Source organism: Schistocerca gregaria, chromosome 4, assembly GCF_023897955.1.
Source record: "Schistocerca gregaria isolate iqSchGreg1 chromosome 4, iqSchGreg1.2, whole genome shotgun sequence".
In the NCBI taxonomy this organism is placed as follows: domain Eukaryota; kingdom Metazoa; phylum Arthropoda; class Insecta; order Orthoptera; family Acrididae; genus Schistocerca; species Schistocerca gregaria.
In genome coordinates this window covers 350,384,093-350,412,074 of record NC_064923.1, presented here as the reverse complement: position 1 = coordinate 350,412,074, position 27,982 = coordinate 350,384,093, and the positions used below count along the sequence as shown (strand labels likewise).

Genomic DNA, 27,982 nt, shown 5'->3' with positions numbered 1-27,982 from the left:
AGTTAATGCAGAACAGGGAATCAGCGATCATAAAGCGGTTACGGCATCGATGATTTCAGCCGTAAATAGAAATATTAAAAAGGTAGGAAGATTTTTCTGTTTAGCAAAAGTGACAAAAAGCAGATTACACAGTACCTGATGGCTCAACACAAAATTTTTGTCTCAAGTAGAGATAGTGTTGAGGATCAGTGGACAAAGTTCAAAACCATCGTACAATATGCGTTAGATGAGTATGTGCCCAGCAAGATCGTAAGAGATGGAAAAGAGCCACCGTGGTACAAGGGCCGAGTTAGAAAACTGCTGCGGAAGCAAAGGGAACTTCATAGCAAACATGATCGAGCATTGTAGACGCGTTGAATTTCCTTTTCGCCGCGTTTACAACTCTCTTTCACAATAAATATTATCTCTGACCGACATATTTCTTTGGACGTAACTTTCGTCGTACTGATTTGCAGTTATTACTAAGATGTTTGATAGCTAATTAAAACAACCTTTCTTTCTTTCTAGCTTTATATCATGACATACTCAGTAATTATTGAAATTGGTGTTCACCAAAACTCTAAGGTGTTATATTACTGTCAAAGTTGTCATACCTGTCAGTATAACACTGTTCCATACTTATAATGACATTCTTATTTTGGTTTTCGGGTTTATTGTGGTGTTACAAGAGATAGCAATGTCACCCGTGGTGATCACACACCTTATTAAGAGTCAGGCACAGCCGCTTGTTACGTCCAGGGGAATGAATCACAGCGACTTCAGTGTAATTATTGTCTTTGAAGATACGTGTAAATATGAATGACACACACATTCCAGTATTTACACACACATAACAATATTAACTCAATGGTATATCGCCTAATATCTGTCCCCATGAGTGAAGACAACTTCCAAATCAATTTAAATGCAACCAAACAAACAGCGTCAAATGATGGCTATGGTGCTGCCTGAGTCGACTCCATAGCGCACAACAACGCGTGTACTCTCTTCTTTACCCTCTCCTTGGCCCAGTACCTCAAGAACGCAATAAATGTCGCAGGGAAAGTCTTACTGGAAGTAGCCAGAAAGCTTCAGTGCAGGAACGTAAAAACACCATTCTATGTTCCGGCCTAACGACGAGTGACGGAACGAAGATGAAGAACGCAAGAGCAGTCAGGGCTGTGAGACGACGTCAGCCAATAGCGTGCTGACTATGACGTCACCACGACAGGACCGGTCTCTACAAGAAGAGACTATAAGCGCCGCTCCTTCCAGCCGCAGTGGCACATTAGAAGACGGACACTAGCCGAGGCAACAGCAGAGAGGTCTGGAAGAGCAGTGATATTGACGATAGCAGTGACTTTTGAGCGAGTGTGAATGACTTGCGTGGACATTGCATATAGTAAAGGACACTGACTGTTTGAATGTCGCCAGTCGCTTGCGACACGTTCTTGTAAACCAAAGTTAAGTATTGTAATAAAACCAATTTAATGTGATTTGACTGAATTGTTGTATAGCTATCCGAGAAAGCAGCATACTTTAGGCACCCTATAAGAGACGACTGGGCAGGATCCCACATTTTATGTGCCCAATACTGTTGGTAATCTTTGCCTGATAATAAAGACAGGACTACAGCTTTGGAAAAGTGTGGAATATATAAATTACTTGTAATTGTGGCAGATTCTATGTAGATCAATTACTCATCTTAGTCAAATGCCCCATTTTCTTTTATTTCAGTTACTATGACTTCTCTCATTGCGTTAAAAAAATTGTATAATCACAGCTGCTTCACTCACCTCCTTAATATCACTATTATCTATTATCTGTTTGTAATTTAGGAACTATCAAATGCAAGTTTGTTTTGTTTAGGCACGTCTTTGGACTATGTCACTGAAATTTATTGTTAAATTATTTTCTTCTATGTACAACTGTTGCAATTTGTCTACAGTTCGTTAGTTAATGTGTCACATATTTTATCTTAGTCAAATCATCTTACATCGCATTTAGACTGAAATAATCCCCCTTGTTTTATTCCTAATTCTAGCATTAGCATTTTTCATCTCTGTAAATAGAGCTACTCTGTAGATACACTAGTTTAAAGTCTTTACTACAAAAAAATTTCACTGCACCACATAGTTATCATCGTACCTGAAAATGGCGTAACAGCCGAAAACCAGTTTGTGCAACAAATAATAAATATTGTAGAATATTACACCAGTGTTGTGTGTGTTCCATTTGTAATGTATTAAATTTTCTACCAAGAAACGACGGAGCAGTAAGTCAATGCAAATGTGTGATTCCTACTCGTCTCCTTGCTTATTTCTTCCTGTTACATTTTGTACTATACTGCAGCAGTATAATCCAGCAGTATTGCAAGGCTTCCGCATTTTTCGGACCTTACATGAGCTTCATAATTACGATACAGAATAAAATTCCCAAAAAATAACTCTATATTGCTAACAGGAAGCAATTGTAATAATCTCATTTACCGAATAACAAAATAATACCTACCCTCATAACGACAGGGGCATGCATAAGTCAGATAAAGTGAAAGCAGTTTTGAGGCGGACTGTGCATGTGGCTAATGGCATTGGGAAACGCCAATTAACAATAACAAAAGAAGGCCCAGCTGCAATGCAGAAATAAATAAGGCCAGAGCAATAGAATACCTTTTTAAATAAACACAGCCGAGACTATGTGTAAGTAGCTAGACAGCATTAATAAGGCTAGCAACGACCTGGCAAGAAAAGTAAAAATTCACCTAAACCGGGTAAGCGGTTGGCTGAAGCCATACTGTGTGACGTAGAAAGACATGTTGGGGGGAGTAACTTCATATAAAAGTATTTTTGAGAACTAAATGAACAGAGTTCTCTTGTCTCGCAGCGGGTCGCACCTATGTGTGGAAAAATTGCGAAGACGTTGAGACCTTAACGTCTGCAAAGTGAGGGCGGAAAGCTTCGCGTATCGTGGTGAGAGATGTAAAGTGGTAGTTCATTCCTGCAGGAATTTTCGTGGGCAGAGCATTGTGCACGTCGCTCCATCCCTTAGCGAGTGTGCAATAGCCATTATTTTGACTAGAGAAAATTTAACATTCTACTGAACACAGAAAAGTTGAGACTGGGTGATTCAGTCAAGGCCAGAGTAGGGAATTAGCGTTTCAGATCCACTATGGAGACAACGCCGCCACAATTCCCGATTTGTAATGTACCAACTTGCATTAGGCGACGTTAAATGTTGAGTCGAAAGTTTGCTCACTCCAACCTGCATATGCTATGAATAAATAATTTCAAGAGTTGAATACTAACATACCCTCTACTGAGTACATGAGAGTTTGATTAGCTTAAAAGATAAAATTTAATTCTCTGCCAGCTTAGTCCATTGAACAGCTACGACAACGTAGATGTAAATTTCACCGATGAAGATTTAATTGTTTTGTTAGTTATAACATTCTCATATATTCAGATACAGATTTAATAATCACATATTCAATGTCTAAATGTTATTTTGTTGAGAGTGCAGCGCGACACAATACTTTTTACCGCCATGCCAGTGTCCAGCAATGTTCATTTGTCTAGCTAAAACCTGTCGTGGAAAATACTAGACTATATAGAAAATACTGTCTATTGCAGGTCGCAACATACATAGAATTGTCCAGCAAAAGGGATGTGGCTAGCAACAGAAATAAAAGTTTTAACTTGGCAATGTAAATTTTCAGGTGTATTTTTACGATAAAGATCACAGTTAATACTGCCAAGTCCGTACTAAGTGGCAACACAATGTAAAGTTCACACGCACACCACAATCAGACATGACAGTTTATGGTATTTACACCCGTTACCGAAGTTAATAGAGTTCACCGGATCGTTTAGTTATGAAAATGCTCCCTCAAATGTTGTGCACTCTGTTCTACACATAATACCTGTTCCAGTCTTAGATCTCACAACACGCCACGCAGTTCTAACTAACAGTCAAAAGCAATAATTTTGATATTCCGTCGGAAATTCCACACGGCCTCCACTATACCGTTCACTTAAATACACTTTGTACTACTTTGTGAACTCGTAATTAGCATTTTCCCGCGATTTTACAGTACTTTCGTCGGAGCTGCTTTCAGTGAGATGTTATTAGTTCGAACCCTCAGCCCCCGACCCCCCTAGATCACACCAAAGACTTTGTTCCCAGCGTAGATTGGCGCGAGCCTGCCTTTTTCTGATTGGCTGATATCGCAAACAGCAAATCAAGTTGCAGTATTATTCCGCGCTAACCCGCGCTTTACTTCAATGACCAATCATAGTAAAACATGTCTTACTATGGCAATTGATAAATAAATAAATTTAGAAAAGTATCAAATATAAAATTACTCCTTCTGAAATTACCGATTACTTTGTGTTCTACTCAAGATTTATTAGTACCATAAACTGACTGCACGTTTAATTATAGTAAATCCCCTGTATAGTTTACTGGTATTTCGTGAATAAACAAAACAATTTTCATTTACTTCTGTTCTTCTTCACTCATACGACACTCACACTGCTAATTACTACACATATAAAACAATTATAATTATGCAGATACATTAAATATTAATCAAACATAACTTTACAACATTATTTTGACTACGACTGCTAGCACTGTCCGTCAACTGCTGACCTCTGCCGCCTACTAAGACAACTACGTGCAGCTCTGTAACTCAGGTCCATGTCAGCTGGTGACATCTGTCGATGACTCATGCGTATAACGATATCGTCCTAACAAGTGACAGGAGTGATGCGAAGGCTCTACGCCTCAAGAGTTGAAAGTAATTGATCTTGCTTGTTATGTATCACTTGACCCTAAAAGCAGTGACTAATTAAATGTAGAATGAGAAAGGGAGAGGTTGTGTTGTCATTTTAGAAAAAAACCCCAAACTCTCATTTATATAAATTTGTGCATTCTTGTTATGCCACAGCAGAATTTATAATTAATTTGAAATGGTCCGCAACTAAATTTGCGGTGTTACAGGGCCAAAATTAATAACTATGAAAAATGTCTGTTTACTACCCTGGGCTTGAGAAGACAATAAGATACGTTATCTGCTTGCGCGTGATGACAAAATAGATTTACCCACCAGCACTTTACACAAAAATGAATACACGTTACAGTATGGTCCAAGTTTCATCGAGTGTAACTTGGCAGTGACACACCATGCAGAAATTACTTTCCTTCTTAAGTTGTGTTTATCATTGAATTTAGTTTTGAGCATTAGGACCTGGTCTCAAGGGGCTACGTATATGAACCTTAGCCAAATGTATAATTTTGACCGGAAAGGCTCGAGACACGCTGTACGCTGAAATTCAGACAGGTGAGCGCACAGTAAGCAGCCTGCGGGAATACTCACCGCTGCATTCTTCATCGTCCGTCTCGGGGTGTCCCGGCTTACAGAGACACACGCGGCCCGACGAACTGTTGCTCTCTGTGTTGTTGGGTGTCGTGCACTCCCCGAAAGGCAGGCACTCCCTGTCCTCCGAACACGCCCAGCGCAGGCCTGAAAAGGAAGGTAGCAGTCTTAAATGTAGGTCAGCGCCACAACGGAGACGTTCTCGTGTTAATGTTCATTTTATTTGATTGTTGCTGCTTTCCTTTGATTTCTCCGTTTATGCAAACCACACAGGCAAACCACATAGGCGTTTCAAATGTTTATCATTCTAATTTGTATCAGTTGTAAGAAGGCTGTTTAGTTTTTTATGTTGGTAACACCACGTAGCGCTCTGTATGAAAATCACGGACAGTGCTGTGTGCAGTCTGTGGATGGTTAGCATTGTTGGAACTGCTCTAATTAATAAACGGTCACAACGCCCATATAGTACTGGGGACAGAAAGTTGACTGAAACCAGACGTAAACAGTAATGAAATCCTAAACTCAGATTGGAATGTGTACCGCAGAGACAGGCTGGACAGTGAAGGGGGAGGCGTGTTTATAGCGATAAGAAGTGCAATAGTATCGAAGGAAATTGACGGAGATCCGAAATGTGAAAAGATTTGGGTGAAGATCACGGTTAAAGCAGGCTCAGACAAGGTAATTGGATGTCTCTATATAGGCCCCCGGGCTCAGCAGTTGTTGTGGCTGAGCACCTGAAGGATAATTTGGAAAATATTTCCAGTAGATTTCCCCACCATGTTATAGTTCTGGGTGGAGATTTTAATTTGCCGGATATAGACTGGGAGACTCAAACGTTCATAACGGGTGGCAGGGACAGAGAATCCAGTGAAATATTTTAAGTGCTTTATCTGAAAACTACCTTGAGCAGTTAAACAGAGAACCGACCCGTGGAGATAACATATTAGACCTTCTGGTGACAAACAGACCCGAACTACACTCCTGGAAATTGAAATAAGAACACCGTGAATTCATTGTCCCAGGAAGGGGAAACTTTATTGACACATTCCTGGGGTCAGATACATCACATGATCACACTGACAGAACCACAGGTACATTGACACAGGCAACAGAGCATGCACAATGTCGGCACTAGTACAGTGTATATCCACCTTTCGCAGCAATGCAGGCTGCTATTCTCCCATGGAGACGATCGTAGAGATGCTGGATGTAGTCCTGTGGAACGGCTAGCCATGCCATTTCGACCTGGCGCCTCAGTTGGACCAGCGTTCGTGCTGGACGTGCAGACCGCGTGAGACGACGCTTCATCCAGTCCCAAACATGCTCAATGGGGGACAGATCCGGAGATCTTGCTGGCCAAGGTAGTTGACTTACACCTTCTAGAGCACGTAGGGTGGCACGGGATACATGCGGACGTGCATTGTCCTGTTGGAACAGCAAGTTCCCTTGCCGGTCTAGGAATGGTAGAACGATGGGTTCGATGACGGTTTGGATGTACCGTGCACTATTCAGTGTCTCCTCGACGATCACCAGAGGTGTACGGCCAGTGTAGGAGATCGCTCCCCACACCATGATGCCGGGTGTTGGCCCTGTGTGCCTCGGTCGTATGCAGTGCTGATTGCGGTGCTCACCTGCACGGCGCCAAACACGCATACGACCATCATTGGCACCAAGGCAGAAGCGACTCTCATCGCTGAAGACGAAACGTCTCCATTCGTCCCTCCATTCACGCCTATCGCGACACCACTGGAGGCGGGCTGCACGATGTTGGGGCGTGAGCGGAAGACGGCCTAACGGTGTGCGGGACCGTAGCCCAGCTTCATGGAGACGTTTGCGAATGGTCCTCGCCGATACCCCAGGAGCAACAGTGTCCCTAATTTGCTGGGAAGTGGCGGTGCGGTCCCCTACGGCACAGCGTAGGATCCTACGGTCTTGGCGTGCATCCGTGCGTCGCTGCGGTCCGGTCCCAGGTCGACGGGCACGTGCACCTTCCGCCGACCACTGGCGACAATATCGATGTAATGTGGAGACCTCACGCCCCACGTGTTGAGCAATTCGGCGGTACGTCCACCCGGCCTCCCGCATGTCCACTATACGCCCTCTCTCAAAGTCCGTCAACTGCACATACGGTTCACGTCCACGCTGTCGCGGCATGCTACCAGTGTTAAAGACTGCGATGGAGCTCCGTATGCCACGGCAAACTGGCTGACACTGACGGCGGCGGTGCACAAATGCTGCGCAGCTAGCGCCATTCGACGGCCAACACCGCGGTTCCTGGTGTGTCCGCTGTGCCGTGCGAGTGATCATTGCTTGTACAGCCCTCTCGCAGTGTCCGGAGCAAGTATGGTGGGTCTGACACACCGGTGTCAATGTGTTCTTTTTTCCATTTCCAGGAGTGTATTTGAAACAGTTAATGCAGAACAGGGAATCAGCGATCATAAAGCGGTTACGGCATCGATGATTTCAGCCGTAAATAGAAATATTAAAAAGGTAGGATGATTTTTCTGTTTAGCAAAAGTGACAAAAAGCAGATTACACAGTACCTGATGGCTCAACACAAAATTTTTGTCTCAAGTAGAGATAGTGTTGAGGATCAGTGGACAAAGTTCAAAACCATCGTACAATATGCGTTAGATGAGTATTTGCCAAGCAAGATCGTAAGAGATGGAAAAGAGCCACCGAGGTACAAGGGCCGAGTTAGAAAACTGCTGCGGAAGCAAAGGGAACTTCATAGGAAACATAAACATAGCCAAAGCCTTGCAGACAAACAAAAATTACGCGAAACGAAATGAAGTGTGAGGAGGACTATGAGAAAGGCGTTCAATGAATTCGAAAGTAATGTTCTATGTACTGACTTGGCAGAAAATCCTAAGAAATTTTGGTCCTATGTCAAAGCGGTAGGTGGATCAAAACAAAATGTCGAGACACTCTGTGACCAAAATGGTACTGAAACAGAGGATGACAGACTAAAGGCCGAAATACTAAATGTGTTTTTACAAACCTGTTTCACAGAGGAAGACTGCACTGTAGTTCCTTCTCTAGATTGTCGCACAGATGACAAAATGGTAGATATCGAAACAGACGACAGAGGGATAGAGAAACAATTAAAATCGCTCAAAAGAGGAAAGGCCGCTGCACCTGATGGTATACCAGTTCGATTTTACACAGAGTACGAGAAGGAACTTGCCCCCTTCTTGCAGCGGTGTACCGTAGGTCTCTAGAAGAGCGTAGCGTTGCAAAGGATTGGAAAAGGGCACAGGTAATCCCCGTTTTCAAGAAGGGACGTCGAACAGACCTATATCTCTAACGTCGATCAGTTGTAGAATTTTGGAACACGTGTTATGTTCGAATATAATGATTTTTCTGGAGACTAGAAATCTGCTCTGTAGGAATCAGCATGGGTTTCGAAAAAGACGGTCGTGTGAAACCCAGCTCGCGCTATTCGTCCACGAGACTCAGAGGGCCACAGACACCGGTTCACAGGTAGATGCCGTGTTTCTTGACTTCCGCAAGGCGTTCGATACAGTTACCCACAGTCGTTTAATGAACAAAGTAAGAGAATATGGACTATCAGACCAATTGTGTGATTGGATTGAGGAGTTCCTAGATAACAGAACGCAACACGTCATTCTCAATCAAGAAAAGTCTTCCGAAGTAAGAGTGATTTCAGGTGTGCCGCAGGGGAGTGTCATAGGACCGTTGCTATTCACAATATACATAAATGACCTGGTGGATGACATCGGAAGTTCAATGAGGCTTTTTGCAGATGATGCTGTGGTATATCGAGAGGTTGTAACAATGGAAAATTGTACTGAAATGCAGGAGGATCTGCAGCGAATAGACGCATGGTGCAGGGAATGGCAATTGAATCTTAATGTAGACAAGTGTAATATGCTGCGAATACATAGAAAGACAGTTCCCTTATCATTTAGCTACAAAATAGCACGTCAGCAACTGGAAACAGTTAATTCCATAAATTATCTGGGAGTACGCATTAGGAGTGATTTAAAATGGAATGATCATATAAAGTTGATCGTTGGTAAAGCAGATGCCAGACTGAGATTCATTGGAAGAATCCTAAGGAAATGCAATCCGAAAACAAAGGAAGTAGGTCACAGTACGCTTGTTCGCCCACTGCTTGAGTACTGCTTGGCAGTGTGGGATCCGTACCTGATAGGGTTGATAGAAGAGATTGAGAAGATCCAACGGAGAGCAGCGCGCTTCGTTACAGGATCATTTAGTAATCTCGAAAGCGTTACGGAGATGATAGATAAACTCCAGTGGAAAACTCTGCAGGAGAGACGCTCAGTAACTCGGTACGGGCTTTTGTTAAAGCTTCGAGAACAGAGTTTCACCGAAGAGTCAAGCAGTATATTGCTCCCTCCTACGCATATCTCGCGAAGAGACCATGAGGATAAAATCAGAGAGATTAGAGCCCACACGGAGGCATACCGGCAATCCTTCTTTCCACGAACAATACGAGACTGGAATAGAAGGGAGAACTGATAGAGGTACTCAGGGTACCCTCCGCCACACACCGTCAGGTGGCTTGCGGAGTATGGATGTAGATGTAGATTGTAGTGTTGGGCAGTTGGATGTGAACAGCGCATAGCGTTGCGCAGTTGGAGGTGAGCTGCCAGCAGTGGTGGATGTGGGAAGAGAGATGGCAGAGTTTTGAGAGCGGACGATCTGGACGTGCGTCTTGTCAGAAAAACGAAATTTGTCAGACTGGATGTCATGAACTGATATATATATATATATATATATATATATATATATATATATATATATATATATATATATATATATATATATATCTGGTATCTTTTCATTCATCGTCGCAAAGAGTTTTTGATGAACGACAAACTGTGAAACATCCGCTTAGCTTATGACTTTGGTTGTCAAACAGCTGAGCAAAACTGAACGTACTCAAACATTTCTGTCTTTACGTATTCTGATCGACACTAAAATGACACACAATATTTTTAGCACAACACAATCTGACTTTCAATAATCCCTACAAAAGAATGGCCGTGACTAACAATAACCTATACGTTTCACGAGGCACTTACATCACAAAAATCTTCGTTACTCGAACTACTGCAATACAGCGAGCGCCAATACTGCCAGCTAAATAAAAGATTCAAACTACTGAAGGCACTATATAGGCATAGTTAGCAAATGAAAGATTTTGACAGAGAACAAACAATGTATCTACCTTAATAGTGTTCAAATGTCAGACGGAGCCAAATCAAGTAACATAGCTGAACTCTAAAACAAATGAATAACAAATAGGAAACAGAGAATCATCAACATCACAAAGACAGAAATCCCACACAGATAAAACCCCAAGACGAGAGAAAGACGGAAAAGTAAAAAAAGCTGGTACACAAAGACAGAGAATCATAAATAATTAACAATTCAATTCAAAAGCCGGCCGCGGTGGTCTCGCGGTTCTAGGCGCGCTGTCCGGAACCGTGCGACTGCTGCGGTCGCAGGTTCGAATCCTGCCTCGGGCATGGATGTGTGTGATGTCCTTAGGTTAGTTACGTTTACGTAGTTCTAAGTTCTAGGGGACTAATGACCGCAGCAGTTGAGTCCCATAGTGCTCAGAGCCATTTGAAGCATTTCAATTCAAAAATATTTCCTAAAGGAAACGGAAAAACTAGGTTCTATTGTCAGGCACATGTGAATTAAAATGCAACACACGTGATGAAAGATATACAGGGAGAGTTTTCAATGCGTCCAGAAAATCAAATGACTTACCGATAAAGCTGAAAGAAATCGAAAATTTACGTACTATTTTTCACACAAATTTTATCGAGGCATTCTACTTACATGTAGCTTACAAATCGTAACTCAGAAGAACATAAAACAACTAATTCGTCCGAAAAGTGATCACATTGAGAAATATTTAATGCTACTGTCTCGTTCCAAAGGAACATGTAGGAAAATGCACGAAAATTACTAGTGAATGAGGGTCGTAATTTAAAAACACCGTAGTTCCTATGATTTGGAATGGAACAATTATTGGTAGACCACAACATTATTGCACATGGGATGAATGGGCGTCTGTGGGCTTGTCGTGAGCCAATGTATAACCGGGGCAGATAGCATTTGCACAACTAGAGTTGCGCTCTAGGTGGTTTTGGTGCATTACACAAATAACGTAGTAAATGGTAAAATTACTGATAGCAGTGCTAGAATTGGTAGGGACAGAAACAGGAATGACGTAAGAGAGTAAAGGGGATCCGATGACTTCCCTTTCTTTTTTGTGTTTAGCTGTTTTGCACAAAAATAGAGCCACACATCATTCAGTGTTAGTCTATTGTTTATAGATTACAGACTATAAACTGTATTTTATAAGTAATAAAAATTAGTTGATCGGATAACGTCTGCGCTTTTCTGTAAGCAAAGCAATTACTTTTGATGCAAGTATGGTCTACACGCACAAACATAAAAAATATTTTTGTTACCTTTTACTCAATAGAACGTTCTTCATCATGATAAAAGGCAAGACCTTCCTGTTATTATGATAAATACAGAAGTTTTTTCTGAATAACAGGAAAAATGTTTTACATAAATTCCACGAATTATTATGGCAATGTTTGATATATTTTTGTTTTGTTTTGCGGTTTTTTGTTTCACATTTTTGTTGAAGAAATTGCGCTTTCTAGCTACGTGATAAAACTGTAGTGTTTTCTTTATTTTTACAATAGCATCGCTCTGTTGCACGTTACAGATCAACAGTTTTCGAATAAAACATAAATTAAACACTGGCAATTTCGGTTTTTCTATAAATATTGTTTATTCTTAAGTAACAGACAGAGGGATAGCTACGCAGAACAAAATTGTTCCGTTGCTTACCCGGCCCTTTAAATATTCACACTCGGTTTGTAGGCGGTTCATAGCTTCCAGTATTTAGGGGAATTTAGTGACACTGGTCGCACGCGTAACGAAAGCGATCGTTATGAAGCAGCGGCCGAGAGGAATGCAACACGTCTAACGTTTAGGTATTACGGATACGAAATTAACTGATCGAAGCTACTATCAAAAGTTCCGTAGTCTACGCTTGCTTCTGGTAATCTCTGCACAACTAGTCTGAAAGCACTGACAGTGCAATGTGTTCTTTTTTAGTCAGCGCTGTACGCCTTTACTGCTAACGTCGCCACTTGTTTCCAATAACGGCCAAGTGCAGTAGTATCATGGAGTAAAACTTGGCGAGTGTCGTCTACTGAATACGGCGTACTTATCCCTGCACATATCCCACACTTGCCGACGTGATCCAAAAAGTTTCTCCAATGGCAAGGTGTTCCAGCCCACGCGGTTGACTGCTTATTCCAACCACACTCGTTTTCCGAAGTCCATCCCTCTAAACAAACAACTTATACATTAGTTATTGACTAAATCGTAATGCAAACAAAAAAAAAGAATCGTACATTTTGTCCTCAAATTATTTGTACCACATGTCTGCGAGTGTATTTTCCTATACATCGAAAAGTCACCTGTACAGTACAAACCACACTCATGCTCATAAATTAAGGATAGTGCTGATACACAGTGAAACAACGCTCTGGTGGGCGGTATGCGAGTTTAAATCACCTCGGGGTATGACCATGCGGTGCATTTGACCTGCGGTCGTCGCTCGGTGGCGCTGGCACCAGTCCTCATACGCAGAGGGGTGTTAGTGCACGTCAGAGTACGGTGCAGCGAGTAAGTGCGCAGACGTTCTCAGACGTGCTAATGGTGACTATGCGTTGAAAATGGCTCAAAGAACACATATTGATGACGTTATGAGGGGGCGACTGGAGGCTAGTCAAACACAGCAGGTCGTAGCACGGGCCCTCCGTGTGCCACAAAGTGTGATCTTACGGTTATGGCAACGATTCCAGCAGACAGGAAAAGTGTCCAGGAGCTACAGGATGTAAGTGTATGGAACTAAAGAACAAATCACTCTTATTTCGTAAGATATTTATACCAACATAATCATAAAATTACTGCAAGGCACCCAGACGTGGAAATCGCAAGGGTACGAAATAGGAAACATTTCCGTTGTCCTACAACAAAACTAACATAATCATAAAACAGTTATATAAAACAAATCTTTCCTAGCGATCACACTAGCCTAGCAAACCAGATAATTTTTAAATTAAAAGAAGATATTTACAGTATAATATTACAGCCAAATGAGCCTATATTTCCTCACCGACATTCTTCCATCCTCTTCCCCTTTCCCGTGACAGGTCAAATGCATCCACTCACCTATCCTACAACCCCAACCATCCACATACTGGTATCTTAGTTTCACCTCACAATACACACACACACACACACACACACAATAATACGACAGCGAACAGTACTAACTGTAAAAAGAGTATAGCTACAGAAGAAATCGCATTTAAAGGATACGTAGGCTTCTAAAAAGCCTATAAAACTCAATGTGAAAACGACATCAAAGTTTTGGCGACAGTTAACCTCTGCTTCTAACGAGAGTGAAAACCAGATGCTTCCCAAACTTGCACAAAGGTGCAATAAACACCGTAAGCAATGCGTACAGAACATAACATTAATAACCAAGACTATTTTGATTCTATGAAATTCAAAACGCAGAAAACATATTTAGTCTATAAAATGCTAGAATAAACATAACTGATGTTTTACAAATAAAATAAACTTGACTGGTTAAAAACTTTGCAAAACTGGGACATAAGGCTTCGGATCATTATAACTTCTGTAGGGTGTTTCAGATTAGATATTTTTCTCTGTAACTTAAAGGTAGTAAGGGAGATGAATACTAATTAGACAGGTAACACTAAGAAACGTTTTTATGTCTCTGGAATAATTAACATAGATTATTTATTTATTTTCCAGATAGTTATAGCAAACACACAACGTTATTTTTTTCTGTGATGTACTTGATGTATTTAAACCAACTGTGTACAAATGAGTTTAAATCTAATTTTCATTCATTTTAGTTCTGGAGCTAAAAATGCTCTGACATTAAGGGCAAGATAAAACATAATGTACATACCTGTTTATGTTAGGATGTATATTATAATGGCAGAATGTTCATTTAAGTGAGGTTTCCAGATTAATTATCTTTTTACTGCATGCACAATTCAATGCACCAGAGGTAATGTCGCTGGTGTTACAGAGCGACAGGCTTCATCGATGCAGTGTTTGAAGTTGTTCGCTTAGATTGTAGAATGTACCGGTAACCTTACGATGGTGTAGAGATCTACATCGAAGTCTACCTATAATACGTGACTACTCTGCAATTCAGCCCTAAGTGCAGGCAGAGAGTTCATCGAACTACTTTCTCACTAGACCGTTCCACTGTTGAAAAGCGCGCGGGAAAAACGAACGCTTCAATCTTTTTCTCATTTTATTACGATTATCATTTCTCCCTTTGTAGGAGGGCACCAACAGAAGAATTTCACATTCTGGAGAGAAAGCAGAGATAGAAATTTCTCGAAAAGGTCACACCGCAACGAAAAATTCCTTTGTTGTAACTATTGCCACCCCAGCTCGCGCATCATATCCGTGGCACTCTCTTCCCTGATACACAATAATACAAAATGAGCTGCCCTTATTTGAACTTCTTCGATGACCTTCCTCACTTCTCTCTGGTAGGGACCTCATATCGCACAGCTACACTCTAGCAGAGGACGGACAAGAGTAGTGCAGGCAGTCTCTTTAGTCGATTTGTTTCACCCTCTAAGAGCTCTGCCAATAGTGTAGATCCTTTGGTTCGCCTTTCCCATAAAATGAGTTAGGTGGTCGTTCCAATTTCAGTTGTTAGGAATTATTATATCTAAGGCGTTTAGTTGAATTGTCAGCCTTTAGATTTGTGTGATTTATCGTGTAACTGAAATTTAATAGATTCGTTTCAGTAATCATGTGGATAATCTCGCACTTTCCCCTTATTTAGGTTCAATTGCCATTTTTTGCATCATTTAGATATTTTGTCAAAATTATTTAGCAGTTGGTTTTGATCTTCTGATAACTTTACTAGACGGTAAACGACAGTATCAACTGAAAACAATCGAGAACGGTTGCTTAGATCGTCTCCTAAACCGTTAATACAGATTAAAAACAACACATGGCCTGTAAAACGTCATTGGCGAACACCTTTTGTTTTAGTCGAAAACTTTCCGTCAATTATTATGAACTGTGATCTTTCTGAATCCAGTCGCTCAATTGAGGATATGCTGCACAGGCACGCTATTTAATTAGAAGCCACTTGTGAGGAATAGTACCAAAAGCCTTCTGGAAATCTACAAATATGGAATCAATTTGAGATCTCCTCTCGTAGCAGTCGTTACTTGGGGTGAATAAAGATCTAGTTCTGATACACAAGACGGATATTTGCTGAATCCCTGTGAACTGTATGCCAATAGATCACTTTCTTGGAAGTAATTCATAGTGTTCGAATACAGTATGTGTTCCAAACTTCGACTGCAAGTCAAAATTAGTGTTATGGGTCTGTAATTCAGCGGACTACTCAAATATTATTTCTCGAGTATTGTTGTGACCAGTGCAACTTTCCAGTCTTTCGACGAGCGAGCAGTGGTTTATGATCGCTAAGTATGGAGCTGTTATCTGAACATACTCTGAAACGTATCTGGTTGATATACAGTCTGGATCGGAAAACCTGCCTTTATTAAGTGATTTAAGGTACTTCGCTGCATGGTGAATATCTAAGTTATTCACGTTTGCTGCATTTATTAATCCCATTCCTGGAAAATTTATTTGTCTTCTTTGGTGAAGGAATTTCGGGAAGCCGTATTTAGTAACTCTGCTTTGGTGACTCAGTCATCACTAACATTACCATCGCTATCCTGTAGTGAAGGTATTGATTGTGGCTTGTCACTGGTGTACTTCACAGACGAGCAGAATCTGTTTGGATTTTATGTCAGATTTCGAGACAGTTTCGTTGTGGATAATGTTATCGGCACCTCGCCCTGATGTCTGCGCTAAATATCGGGCTTCTGAAAACTCGTGCAGCCTTTTTGATTCTGCTGAAATTGCTTTCTGACCTGTTTGGTGTGCCATGGGAGAGCAGCTCCGTCTCTTATTAATTTAATTGGCATACATCTTTCAATTATTGTCGATACTATTTCTCTGAAGTTAAGCCACATCTGGTCTTCGCTTACCTAGTTCGGAAGTGAGGCGTCAAGCGAATTTTTATCTGCTTTTTTAAACACGTGTATTTGAAATTTAGTTGCAGAGGGTTTGGAAGTTGAGGTATTCAGCCTTGCTACAACGACCTTTTGGTCACTAATCCCTGTATTCGTCTTGATTCTCCCTCTCTCATCAGTGTTACTTATAGCTAAGAGGTGAAGAGTGTTTTCACAACTATTTACACTTCTAGTGGACCCCTGAACTAAGGCAGTGCGGAAAACACAAACAAACGAGGTTATATCTGCCATGGATATGGCATAAGCAACCAACTAATAGGTTGACGTGTTGCTAATGCTCGACAGACGCGATGCCAACGAAACAGCCATGCCTTATACTGTGAGATATTATAGTTGAAAGCTCAATAATTGCTAAACAAAGACTTCGAGGAACAAGTAGTCTGGGAAGTCACGGCGGTAGTAGACGAAGACTTGTAGGAAGTAAGGATACGGAAGTGTTTGTTTTGCCTGCGATGTACTAAGGTGCTGACGTCAACTTAAGAGAAGTTGCTGGAGTCACTACTCTAAGCCTTACATATGTGTGAGGAACTTAACACGGTAACAAGTTTACCCATACCACTTGTAACTGACACAGAAGCTGAATGGGGACGACTTCAGTTGGGTAGTTACTTTCTGGAAATGTACACTGAATAATTTCATTCTGGACACTTTACAGAATATTATGTTCTATGGTGAATCCATGTTCACAAATTGTGTTGCAATGAACCGTCATGATGCCCACTACTGGGACACAGAAAATGCTAGGAGAAAACATAATGTGGATCGTCAAATCAGGTGGTCCGTTAATGTGTGATATGCAATCCTTGGAGGTTAAATCATAGCTTCCCGCTACTTCGTAGGTACTCTGGCAAGCGAGGCATATCGAGCTTTTACTGTCGGAAATCTAGTTGCTCTCCTTCAAAATCAGTTTAGACGTTAGCGGCCGTATGTCGATGTAGCATGACGGTCACGCAGCTCAATCTGTTCGTGACATTGTGCAAGAACTGAGCTGTATCATTCCGGGAAGATGATCAGGACGCGTGGTCCTCAATTCGTCTGATTTAACCTCAACAGATTTATTTTTGTGGGGATATCTGAAAAAGCTGTTTATGTCTTCTAACCCAAAATCCAGACTACTTACAAAAAGCGTATCGAGCAAGCTTGACGCTCCATAACACCAGCAATTTTTCGTCTACTCCGCAGGTAATTTAGAAGGTGCACTGAATGGCTCATTTACGAAAATGTGAATTAATTTGAATATTTCCTTTAAACTAACGGTCCACCATCAGTGAATTCATAAAAAGCAGCAATTATGTTGCATACAACCAAAAGTATTGGGAAGTTTCTAAGTTCCTAACTAAAACTGTTGCAAATTTGATTTAAACTAATTCATACACACTTTTTAAAATCATCATGTGCGTGATAAGAAAGCGTAATGTTAAATTAAAAAAATGGCAACTCGTTTTGTAACTCTTTGGAGTACTCCGAAATAATCTATGTTAATAATTTTGCAAAAAGACAGTATTATAAGACCGGTCCAGGTCATGTTACAGCATGCTACAGCAGACTGGAATAAATTTCTGCAAAAACAGTAACCTTTCTTACATTTATCTAGGTAAATAAAAATTACATTGTCTGAAACACCGTATACGTCAAAACAATAAGGGGTAGAAACAGAGCTAAATACTCGTATTCGTATTTCATTAGAGGCGTAAGAGGTTTTGCAAACAATGGTATTGCTTGTTGCTCTTCATTTCCTTTTTAGACTTGTTTATGTTTGGTATGACTGTGTTTAGTCTACGTATCGTGTATCTGGGTTCAGCTTGTTTGAGTTTGGCTGATTTGATGTTCAGTATATCACTGTATGAGTTGTAGGATTCTTGTATATGTCAAATAGGATTTGGTTGTCCTAAGTGTAATAATGTCAAGGAAATGTAATTCTCTCTCTTGCCTTTCTTCCTTTGTAAATTTAATCTTATAAGGTATCTTTCTGATTTATGATCAAGCAACGGATGTCATGTACTAGTATATATATGCAGCCAAATAGAGGATAGTGTACCTATTTGTGAATAATTTGTGAGATGTAACACATATGTGATTCATAAATGTATTTAGTAAGGGGCCAGATAATGGTGATTACATTGGTAATCTTACAGATTGTAAACAGAATCTATTTTTTAACTGGAAATCGTTGTATTCTGTTATTAGTTCTAGTAATTTGACTGCTTCTTTGATATGTTCATGTGAGAGTATACTGCATGTTTTCATATTTTCTTTTTTAGTGTATATTGTTTGTGTGACAAGATTATTAGAGTATATGTTCTTGTATAAAACTGAACAAGGGTCGAAGTGCTTGGAATCTGTCTGTCTTTTATATATTCAGTATTGTATTGTTTGTTACATTTCTATCCTCTTGTAATTTGTCATTATGTACCAACATATTCAACATGTGTATTTCAAGTGGACAGCTGGGAGCAATCCTGCAAGTCATAATAGATCTGACTGGGAGGTCAACATTGGCTGGCATCCGAGGGAGGGTACACTGGGAATTTTTTCCTTTTTTCGCTGTCTTCTAGTGTGTGTTCTATATTTTCAGAGTGTGGGAGCAGCAAAATGAACAAACCAAACTTAAAGATGGTTGAGAAGAAATTAAGAATCGAGTATTATATATTAGTCACAGAACAGAGCCCAAGTCCAGCAGGGGCAAAGTCTTTGTGTGTTTATGAGGCAGCTTCAAATAAATCGGTAGGTGTTTCGAAATGCGAACTCTGTGAAAAGTTACTAAACACTCATTCGGGAACCTCGAGTATGTTACGACATAAATATTCTGAAAGACGACACAGACTTAGTGACTGACAACTGTGTGGAAATGTATGCTACAGTCCACCTAACAATATATAGGCTTTCTAAATTTAGGATAAAAAATGATTGAAACAGAAAGGTTAGTACGAAAGAAAAGCTTCTTCTTTCAGATATGTACTTTTAGATTAACATAAAATGAAAAACGAACTTCGCGTTTGGGAAATTTAGAATGAACTATTTTGGCCACTTAGTATGAGTTCAGCGAACCCGCAACACATATCCTGGAAAAAGTAATTGAAGTTGGTACAACTGGGGTCATATTTGTCTGAAACACACTAGGATTACAGAAACTAGACTTCCAAAACTTTATTTCAGTTGACTGTACAGTGTAATAGACATTTTCACGTTCTTAGGTGCAAAGGACCTCTACTTTCAGAGATGGTTTTGCTGACTACAGAAAACATGTAGTAGAGGTGGAGTAATGATGCTAAGAACTGAGGATAGTAAGTAGTACTTGAAAGAGGGCGAAGTTGCCCGAAATACGCCGAAAAGGAAAAAGAGCACAAATTAAATCCATGATTTTCTGACTTACAGTGACCCGAGATGAATATATATTTCATTGAGCTTTATCTTGTAGTTTCCGGATAAAAAAAGACTTTTCATCATATTCCGAACCCTACTCAAGACACTACAATGAAAGCGTACGGAATAAACTGTTACTTAGCGTAGCACACTGGGAAGACGTGCAGGAAAGCAAAATTCTTTTAGCCTGCTTGGGTTAGGCTTAGCTTGACTTGAGAGTTCGGTTGGTAACGTGCGGCAGTTGCCTACCCGGGCAAAAGGCAACCATGGGCAGGTTAAAAGCGGAATGTGTATACCTTTGGCAAACTGTTATCTGTGGTATGATGTTAGTGATAAGCGAAGCATAGCAACACCAGATCTCAACCTAAGTTCCACACTGTTGTGCTGATTCGATTGAAAAGTTTCTGTAACCTATACGTGCCCAGTAGTCGTCTTTAACCCACATCATTCTTCATATGTAGAGACGGCTATTTTCTGTTGTGAAAATAAGATTGCACAAGGTTGAAATTTTAATCACCGATTCGACAGGCATGGAAATACTGGAGCATCATTTTGGTAGCTTCCATTCAAAGTTGTCATCATGTAACCATTCCATTTCTGTTAGTGTATATGCCCGCCTGCTTAGCTGGGTGGTAACGTGCTCGTCTCCCATGCAAGCAGGCCTAGTTTCGATTCCCGGGCGGGTTGGAGATTTTCTCCGCTTGGGGACTGGGTGTTGTGTTGTCCTCATCATTTCATCCTCATCACCGGCGCGCAAGTCGCGCAATGTGGCATCAAATGAAATAAGACTTGCACTTGGCGGCCGAACTTCCCCGAATGGGGCCTCCCGGCCATCGATGTCATGTGCTCATTTTTCATATATAAGAGAATGAGCCAGAAGTTATCCATACTGTGATTACATTTAAAATTCCACGCGTCACGCGTTATTATAGCGCTGTTCAGCAAAAGAAGCTTTCCCTTGTATCACTGCTGTGCATGTTGGAACATTCAGTGCACAAAGTTATCGACCGCTGGACCAAGGGCAAATAGAGAAACTGAGTAGGAAAATGACGTACTTATCCAAGAGTTTTGCTAAATTAGTTAGTTGGATATTTTATAGGTCATTTGAACGATTCTTTTATCGAAATGAGTCACTTTACGGGATACTGTATTAACATTAATGAAAAATTGTTATTTTTAGTCCTACTCGCTTAACTACACTTTTTATTTTGATTTTATTTATTTATTAATATTTACTGGCTACCAGTTTTTAAGTAGAAATTCGTCAACGGAATAATTTTGCTTCCACATATTTCCATTATTTTCTGTTATTGAACTTATGATCAAAAATGTTTGTTGCTGCTTGCTGAACTCCCCTCTGAGCTACTGACAACTTTAACAGAAGGTCATTTTTATCTCTAGTGCTCAAGGTATGTACACCACTTTTCTTCTCAAACTGTGGTGGATTATTACTGACGAATGTCGTTAACGAATATACGTATCCTGGAGGCGCAGTTAAAATACCTAGCTTCTTGTGTAGATACCTAGATGTTGTCTGTGATTGAAAATCACATATTAATCTAAACTGCTCACTTTTTTGCAGTCTTTCTAAGCTACGAGGTACCTAAGAAAATTATTTCGGACGGCATTATTGAGTGGAAGTATGGAAAATATGTCAGGAGGCTGATAAGGTTGTTTTCAAGATTACCAAATGTACTAAGAGGAAAAGTACCACAACTTAATTAGTTTGAGAAGCTCAGTAATTTGCTCCTTCCAGTTCAAGTTTCATCAATGTGTACACCTAAAAATTTGGAGAATTATACTCGACTTACTGACTGCTGACTCCCACTCATGTCTTACATTATTTGTTGGTATGAGTATTTGTTGTAGAGAACTGATGTTAGGAGTTTCTCGAAAATTTAAGGAGAGTCCATGTTTAGAGAACCACTTAATAATTATTTGCAAAAACATGATTTACCAACTCATCTATTACTTTCTCTTTATGATAACACTAGTAGTGTCTGCAAAAAGAACCAGTTTTGCTTGTTAAATGCTAAATGGAAGGTCATTCACCCACATAAAAAATAGAACTGGACCCAAAATTGAACCCTGTGGGATTCCTTTTCTGATTTTTTTTCCTCAGCCACTAAAATTTTCTATCTTTCCGACAATGTATGAATCATTCACCACTACCTTTGAACTCTCTTTGTCAAGCAAGATTCGAATCAGCTGTGCATACAGCCATCAGTGCCACACAACTTAAATTTTTCTAAGAGATTATCGTGATCTAAGCAGCCAAACGCCTTGCAAATGTCACAAAAAATACCTACTGGCGACATATTATTATCCTACTGGTTACATATATTTGCTGAGTATAAATATCGTTCTCATTCGAGCGTCCTTTCTAGAATCCAAACGTTGATAAGTTAATTAAATTGTTTCCACATAAGCGTGTGACTACCCTTGAGTAGATTAATTTTTCGGATAGTTTGAAAAAAAAAACGTGTCAGTAAGGAAATCGGACGATAACTATTTATATCTGTCTTATCTTTATCATGAAGTGGTTTAAAGACTGCATATTGTAGTATGACTGGAAAAATTCTCTGCCACTAACTGAAATTTCATCAACTCCGCAGTATCTTTTGTTTTACAGAATTTTTAGATTTGTACTAATTTCACGAGAAAAAACTTTTAGAACTGTTTTTGGCTTGCTGTCGTATCTAGGAGCTCAGTTCCAGAGACTAGCTGAGCAGCAGCTTAGCGGCGTGTCGTTACCAAAGTATCGCGGCTTGGGGCAGCGGCCGTTGTCTGGCGGTGCCTTGTCGACGCACAGGCAGCGGCGGTGGCCGTCGCTGTCGACGCGGCACGTCGTGTTGCGGATCGTCTCGCAGTCGCTGTCCTTGGTGCACGGCTTGCTCTTCGGCTCTGGAACACAAAATGGCCACCTCCAGCTCTGCTCTCTTTCTCTACTTTCCTTACTAGTGGACTAAAATAATTGTCGTACATAACTTGAATCAGGGCATGGGGCAAGCCATCATGCTACCACTTGTAATGCAGGCAAACCTATTACACATTAGAAACCCTTCGATGCTGGTGGATATTGGTCACTCCATTTATAAAAGTGTTACTGGTATGTAAACGGTATACTTTGTGAACTGCTGTTTTCACTGACTATGAGTAGATACGAATGGCGTTCAATAAGTAATGCGACACATTCTTTTTCTCGGTCAACTTCGGTTGAAAAATATGCATAATTCGTCGAAGGACATCGTGAAATATTTCCGTTTCAGCCCTTATAGTTTCATGAAATTCCGACCGATGGCGCTGCTACAGGTAACCTTCGAACTGGCTTCTGTAACGGACATACATTCAAAGTAGAGAGCCGTCATTGAGTTCCTTTTCGAGGGAAAACCAGAGCATCGCAGATATTCATATGCGCTTGTAGAATGTCTACCTGACTGAAAGAAAGCAGGGTGAGTCGTTGGTGAGGCAACAAGTTCGCTCAAACCCGTGTGCCGGCCGGCCGCACAAATCTGTGACTCCTGCAATGTTGGAACGTGTAGACACTCTCATTCGAGGTGATCGACGAATCACAATCAAACATTTCGTTGCAGAACTGGACTTCTCTGTTGGTAGTGCAGCCACCCGAGAGAGGTTCAGAAAACTTCACTAGACTACTCTTCCTCATCCCCCGTACAGCCCGAATCTTGCATCTTCCGAAATCCACCTTTTTGGCCCAATGAAGTAGTACTTGGACGACGAGGAGATCAAGACGTTGGCTCCGATGTTGACTAGCAGAATGGTAACATGCGGAGATACAGGCTCTCCCAGGTAGGTGGCTTAAGACCATCGCATTGAACGGAAATTATGTTGAAAAATAATGTTTTGTGAGGAATAGTATAGTCAATCAAACAAACCAGTTTTCAGAAAAAATGTGTTGCATTACTTAGTGAACGCCCCTCGTATTCTGGAAATAACAAGAAACATAACTATATAAATTTGATAATGTTATTTACAACAATGTTTTACTAAAATTTGTTATTTATATGTAAAAATGTATAGCGTTAATTTAAATACAGGCAAAATATTATGATTAGATTCTTTGCCGACAATTGAGACCTACTTAATCTCTCTCGCTTGGAAGTAAGAGACTATGAGAAGACAGGTATGTTTTTTGCAGTCATAGGAAGTTTTTGTAGTTGGTTTGAACAGATGAAAATTATATTCTATGAAAGTTGAGTAATTGCAGTAAACCAGTTGTCTGAGATTTTAAGGAAAATACAGAAGGTAAAATAGTTGAAATTTTACTATCCACTACCTAGTGATTCACTGAACTATTGATATTTTGTAAAGTTCTAAATTTCCTTGCATACGAAACACTCGAAAAGACAAGAAATCCAACATAGAAAAAGCTAAGTTCAAATGGTTCAAATGGCTCTGAGCAGTATGGGACTTAACCTATGAGGTCATCAGTTCCCTAGAAGTTAGAACTATTTAAACCTGACTAACCCAAGGACATCACACACATCCATGCCCGAGGCAGGATTCGAACCTGCGACTGTATCGGTCGCGCGGTTCCAGACTGTGGCGCCTAGAACCGCTCGGCCACACCGGCCGGCCCCTTGATACACCTCTGGTGTCAGTTGCCTTTCTGCAGGCAAAAAGCTAAGTACCAGATTTATAATTAATCAATGTGGGACCCCCCATGAACCATGGACCTTCCCGTTGGTGGGGAGGCTTGCGTGCCTCAGCGATACAGATAGCCGTACCGTAGGTGCAACCACAACGGAGGGGTATCTGTTGAGAGGCCAGACAAACGCGTGGTTCCTGAAGAGGGGCAGCAGGCTTTTCAATAGTTGCAGGGGCTACAGTCTGGATGATTGACTGATCTGGCCTTGGAACACTAACCAAAACGGCCTTGCTGTGCTGGTACTGAGTACGGCTGAAAGCAAGGGGAAACTACGGCCGTAATTTTTCCCGAGGGCATGCAGCTTTACTGTATGGTTAAATGATGATGGCATTCTCTTGGGTCAAATATTCCGGAGGTAAAATAGTCCCCCATTCGGATCTCAGGGCGGGGACTACTCAAGAGGATGTCGTTATCAGGAGAAAGAAAACTGGCGTTTTACGGATCGGAGCGTGGAATGTCAGATCCCTTAATCGGGCAGGTAGATTAGCAAATTTAAAAAGGAAATAAATAGGTTAAAGTTGGAATTAGTGGGAATTAGTGAAGTTCGTTGGCAGGAGGAACAATACTTTTGGTCAGGCGAATACAGGGTTATAAATACGAAGTCAAATAGGGGTAATGGAGGAGTAGGTTTAATAATGAATAAAAAAATAGGAATGCGGGTAAGCTACTACAACGCATTGTTGTGGCCAAGATAGACACGAAGCCCACGCCTAGTACAGTAGTAGAAGAGATTTAGGAACCAGGTTTTATATTGTAGGACATTTACAGGGTTATAAATACGAAGTCAAATAGGGGTAATGGAGGAGTAGGTTTAATAATGAATAAAAAAAATAGGAATGCGGGTAAGCTACTACAACGCATTATTGTGGCCAAGATAGACACGAAGCCCACGCCTAGTACAGTAGTACAAGAGATTTAGGAACCAGGTTTTATATTGTAGGACATTTACAGGGGCAGATGAGGACTCTGACCACAATCTATGGTTATGAACTGTAGATTAAAACAGAAGAAACTGCAAAAAGTTGGGAATTTAAGGAGATGGGACCTGGATAAACTGACTAAACCAGAGGTTGTACAGAGTTTCAGGGAGAGCATAAGGGAACAATTGACAGGAATGGGGGAACGAAATACAGTATAATAAGAATGGGTAGCTTTGAGGAATGAAATAGGGAAGGCAGCAGAGCATCAAGTAGGTAAAAAGACAAGGGCTAGTAGAAATCCTTGGGTAACAGAAGAGATACTGAATTTAATTGATGAAAGGAGAAAAGACAAAAACAAAGTAAGTGAAGCAGGCAAAAAGGAATACAAACGTCTTAAAAATGAGATCGACAGGAAGTGCAAAATGGCTAAGAAGGCATGGCTAGAGGACAAATGTAAGGATGTAGAGTCTTAGCTTACTAGGGGTAAGATAGATACTTCCTATAGAAAAATTAAAGAGGCCTTTGGAGAAAATAGAACCACTTGTATGCATATTAAGAGCTCAGACGGAAACCCAGTTCTAAGCAAAGAAGGGAAAGCAGAAAGGTGGAAGGAGTATATAGAGAGTCTATACAAGGGCGATGTACTTGAGGACAATATTATGGAAATGGAAGAGGATGTAGATAAAGATGAAATGGGAGATATGATACTGCATGGAGAGTTCGAGAGAGCACTGAAAGACCTGAGTCGAAACAAAGCCCCGGGAGTAGACAACATTCCATTAGAACAACTGACGGCCTTGGGAGAGCCAGTCCTGACAAAACTCTATCATCTGGTGAGCAAGATGTATGAGACAGGCGAAATACTTCAAGAAGAATATAATAATCCCAATCCCAAAGAGAACAGGTGTTGACAGATGTGAAAATTACCGAACTATCAGTTTAATAAGTCACGGATGCAAAATACTAATGCGAATTCTATATAGACGAATGGAAAAACTGGTAGAAGCCGACCTCGGGGAAGATCAGTTTGGATTCCGTAAAAATGTTGGAACACGTGAGGCAATACTAACCCTACGACTTATCTTAGAAGCTAGATGAAGGAAAGGCAAACCTACGTTCCTAGCATTTGTAGACTTAGAGAAAGCTTTTGACTATGTTGACTGGAATACTCTCTTTCAAATTCTGAATGTGGCAGGGGTAAAATATAGGGAGCGAAAGGCTATTTACAATTTGTATAGAAACCAAATGGTAGTTATAAGAGTTGAGGGGCATGAACGGGAAGCAGTGGTTTGGAAGGAAGTGAGATAGGGTTGTAGACTCTCCCCGATGTTATTCAATCTGTTTATTGAGCAAGGAGTGAAGGAAACAAAAGAAAAATTCGGAGTAGGTATTAAATCCATGGAGAAGAAATAAAAACATTGAGGTTCGCCGATGACATTGTAATTCTGTTAGAGACAGCAAAGGACTTGGAAGAGCAGTTGAACAGAATGGATGGTGTCTTGAGGCGATGATATAAGATGAACATCATCAAAAGCAAAACGAGGATAATGGAATGTAGTCGAATTAAGTCGGGTGATGTTGAGGGTATTAGATTAGGAATCGAGACACTTAAAGTAGTAAAGGAGTTTTGCTATTTGGGGAGCAAAATAACTGATGATGGTCGAAGTAGAGAGGATATAACATGTAGACTGGCAATGCCAAGGAAAGAGTTTCTGAAGAAGAGAAATTTGTTAACATCGAGTATTGATTTAAGTGTTAGGAAGTCGTTTCTGAAAGTATTTGTATGGAATGTAGCCATGTATGAAAGTGAAACATGGACGATAAATAGTTTAGACATGAAGAGAATAGAAGCTTTCGAAATGTGGTGCTACAGAAGAATGCTGAAGATTAGATGGGTAGATCACATAATTAATGAGGAGGTGTTGTATAGGATTCTGTGGCACAACTTGACTAGAAGAAGGGACCGGTTAGTAGGACATGTTCTGAGGCATCAAGGGATCACAAATTTAGCATTTGAGGGCAGCGTGGAGGGTAAAAATCATAGAGGTAGACCAAGAGATGAATACACCAAGCAGATTCAGAAGGATGTAGGTTGCAGTAGGTACTGGGAGATGTAGAAGCTTGCACAGGATGGAGTAGCATGGAGAGCTGCATCAAACCAGTCTCAGGACTGAAGACCACAACAACAACAACAATGTGTGAATTAAATTTTCAAGTTTAACAAAAAGACAAACACCGGTAATAACTGACGCGTCGATGACCGTGTGATCATTTAGTGAAACATCGTGTCACAACCTGCACTTATTGGCCGGAACTTGTCAGACTGGTGCAAGAGTGTCAGTAGCACCTGCCTACTTCTGGTATTTGGGTTGCAGACTTTTATTTCATTATAGAAATTTCACGAATTTCTAGAAATTATTTTCCGTCATGCTGCTAAATCGCAGACTTGACATTGCCAAATGGAAGCTCT

At 40.7% G+C, this 27,982-nt stretch overlaps 1 protein-coding gene across 1 annotated transcript in view; it reads right to left on the bottom strand.

Annotated features, from left to right (window-relative positions):
• LOC126268021 (uncharacterized) overlaps positions 1-27,982 on the bottom strand; it is a 93,987-nt gene that overhangs the window by 30,098 nt on the left and 35,907 nt on the right. Inside the window, exons 2-3 of the mRNA XM_049973434.1 lie at positions 22,678-22,827; positions 5,357-5,503 (exon numbers count right to left, since the gene is read on the bottom strand). Of these exons, the coding sequence (XP_049829391.1) occupies positions 5,357-5,503; positions 22,678-22,827 (297 nt within the window). The remainder of the gene's footprint in view (positions 1-5,356; positions 5,504-22,677; positions 22,828-27,982) is intronic.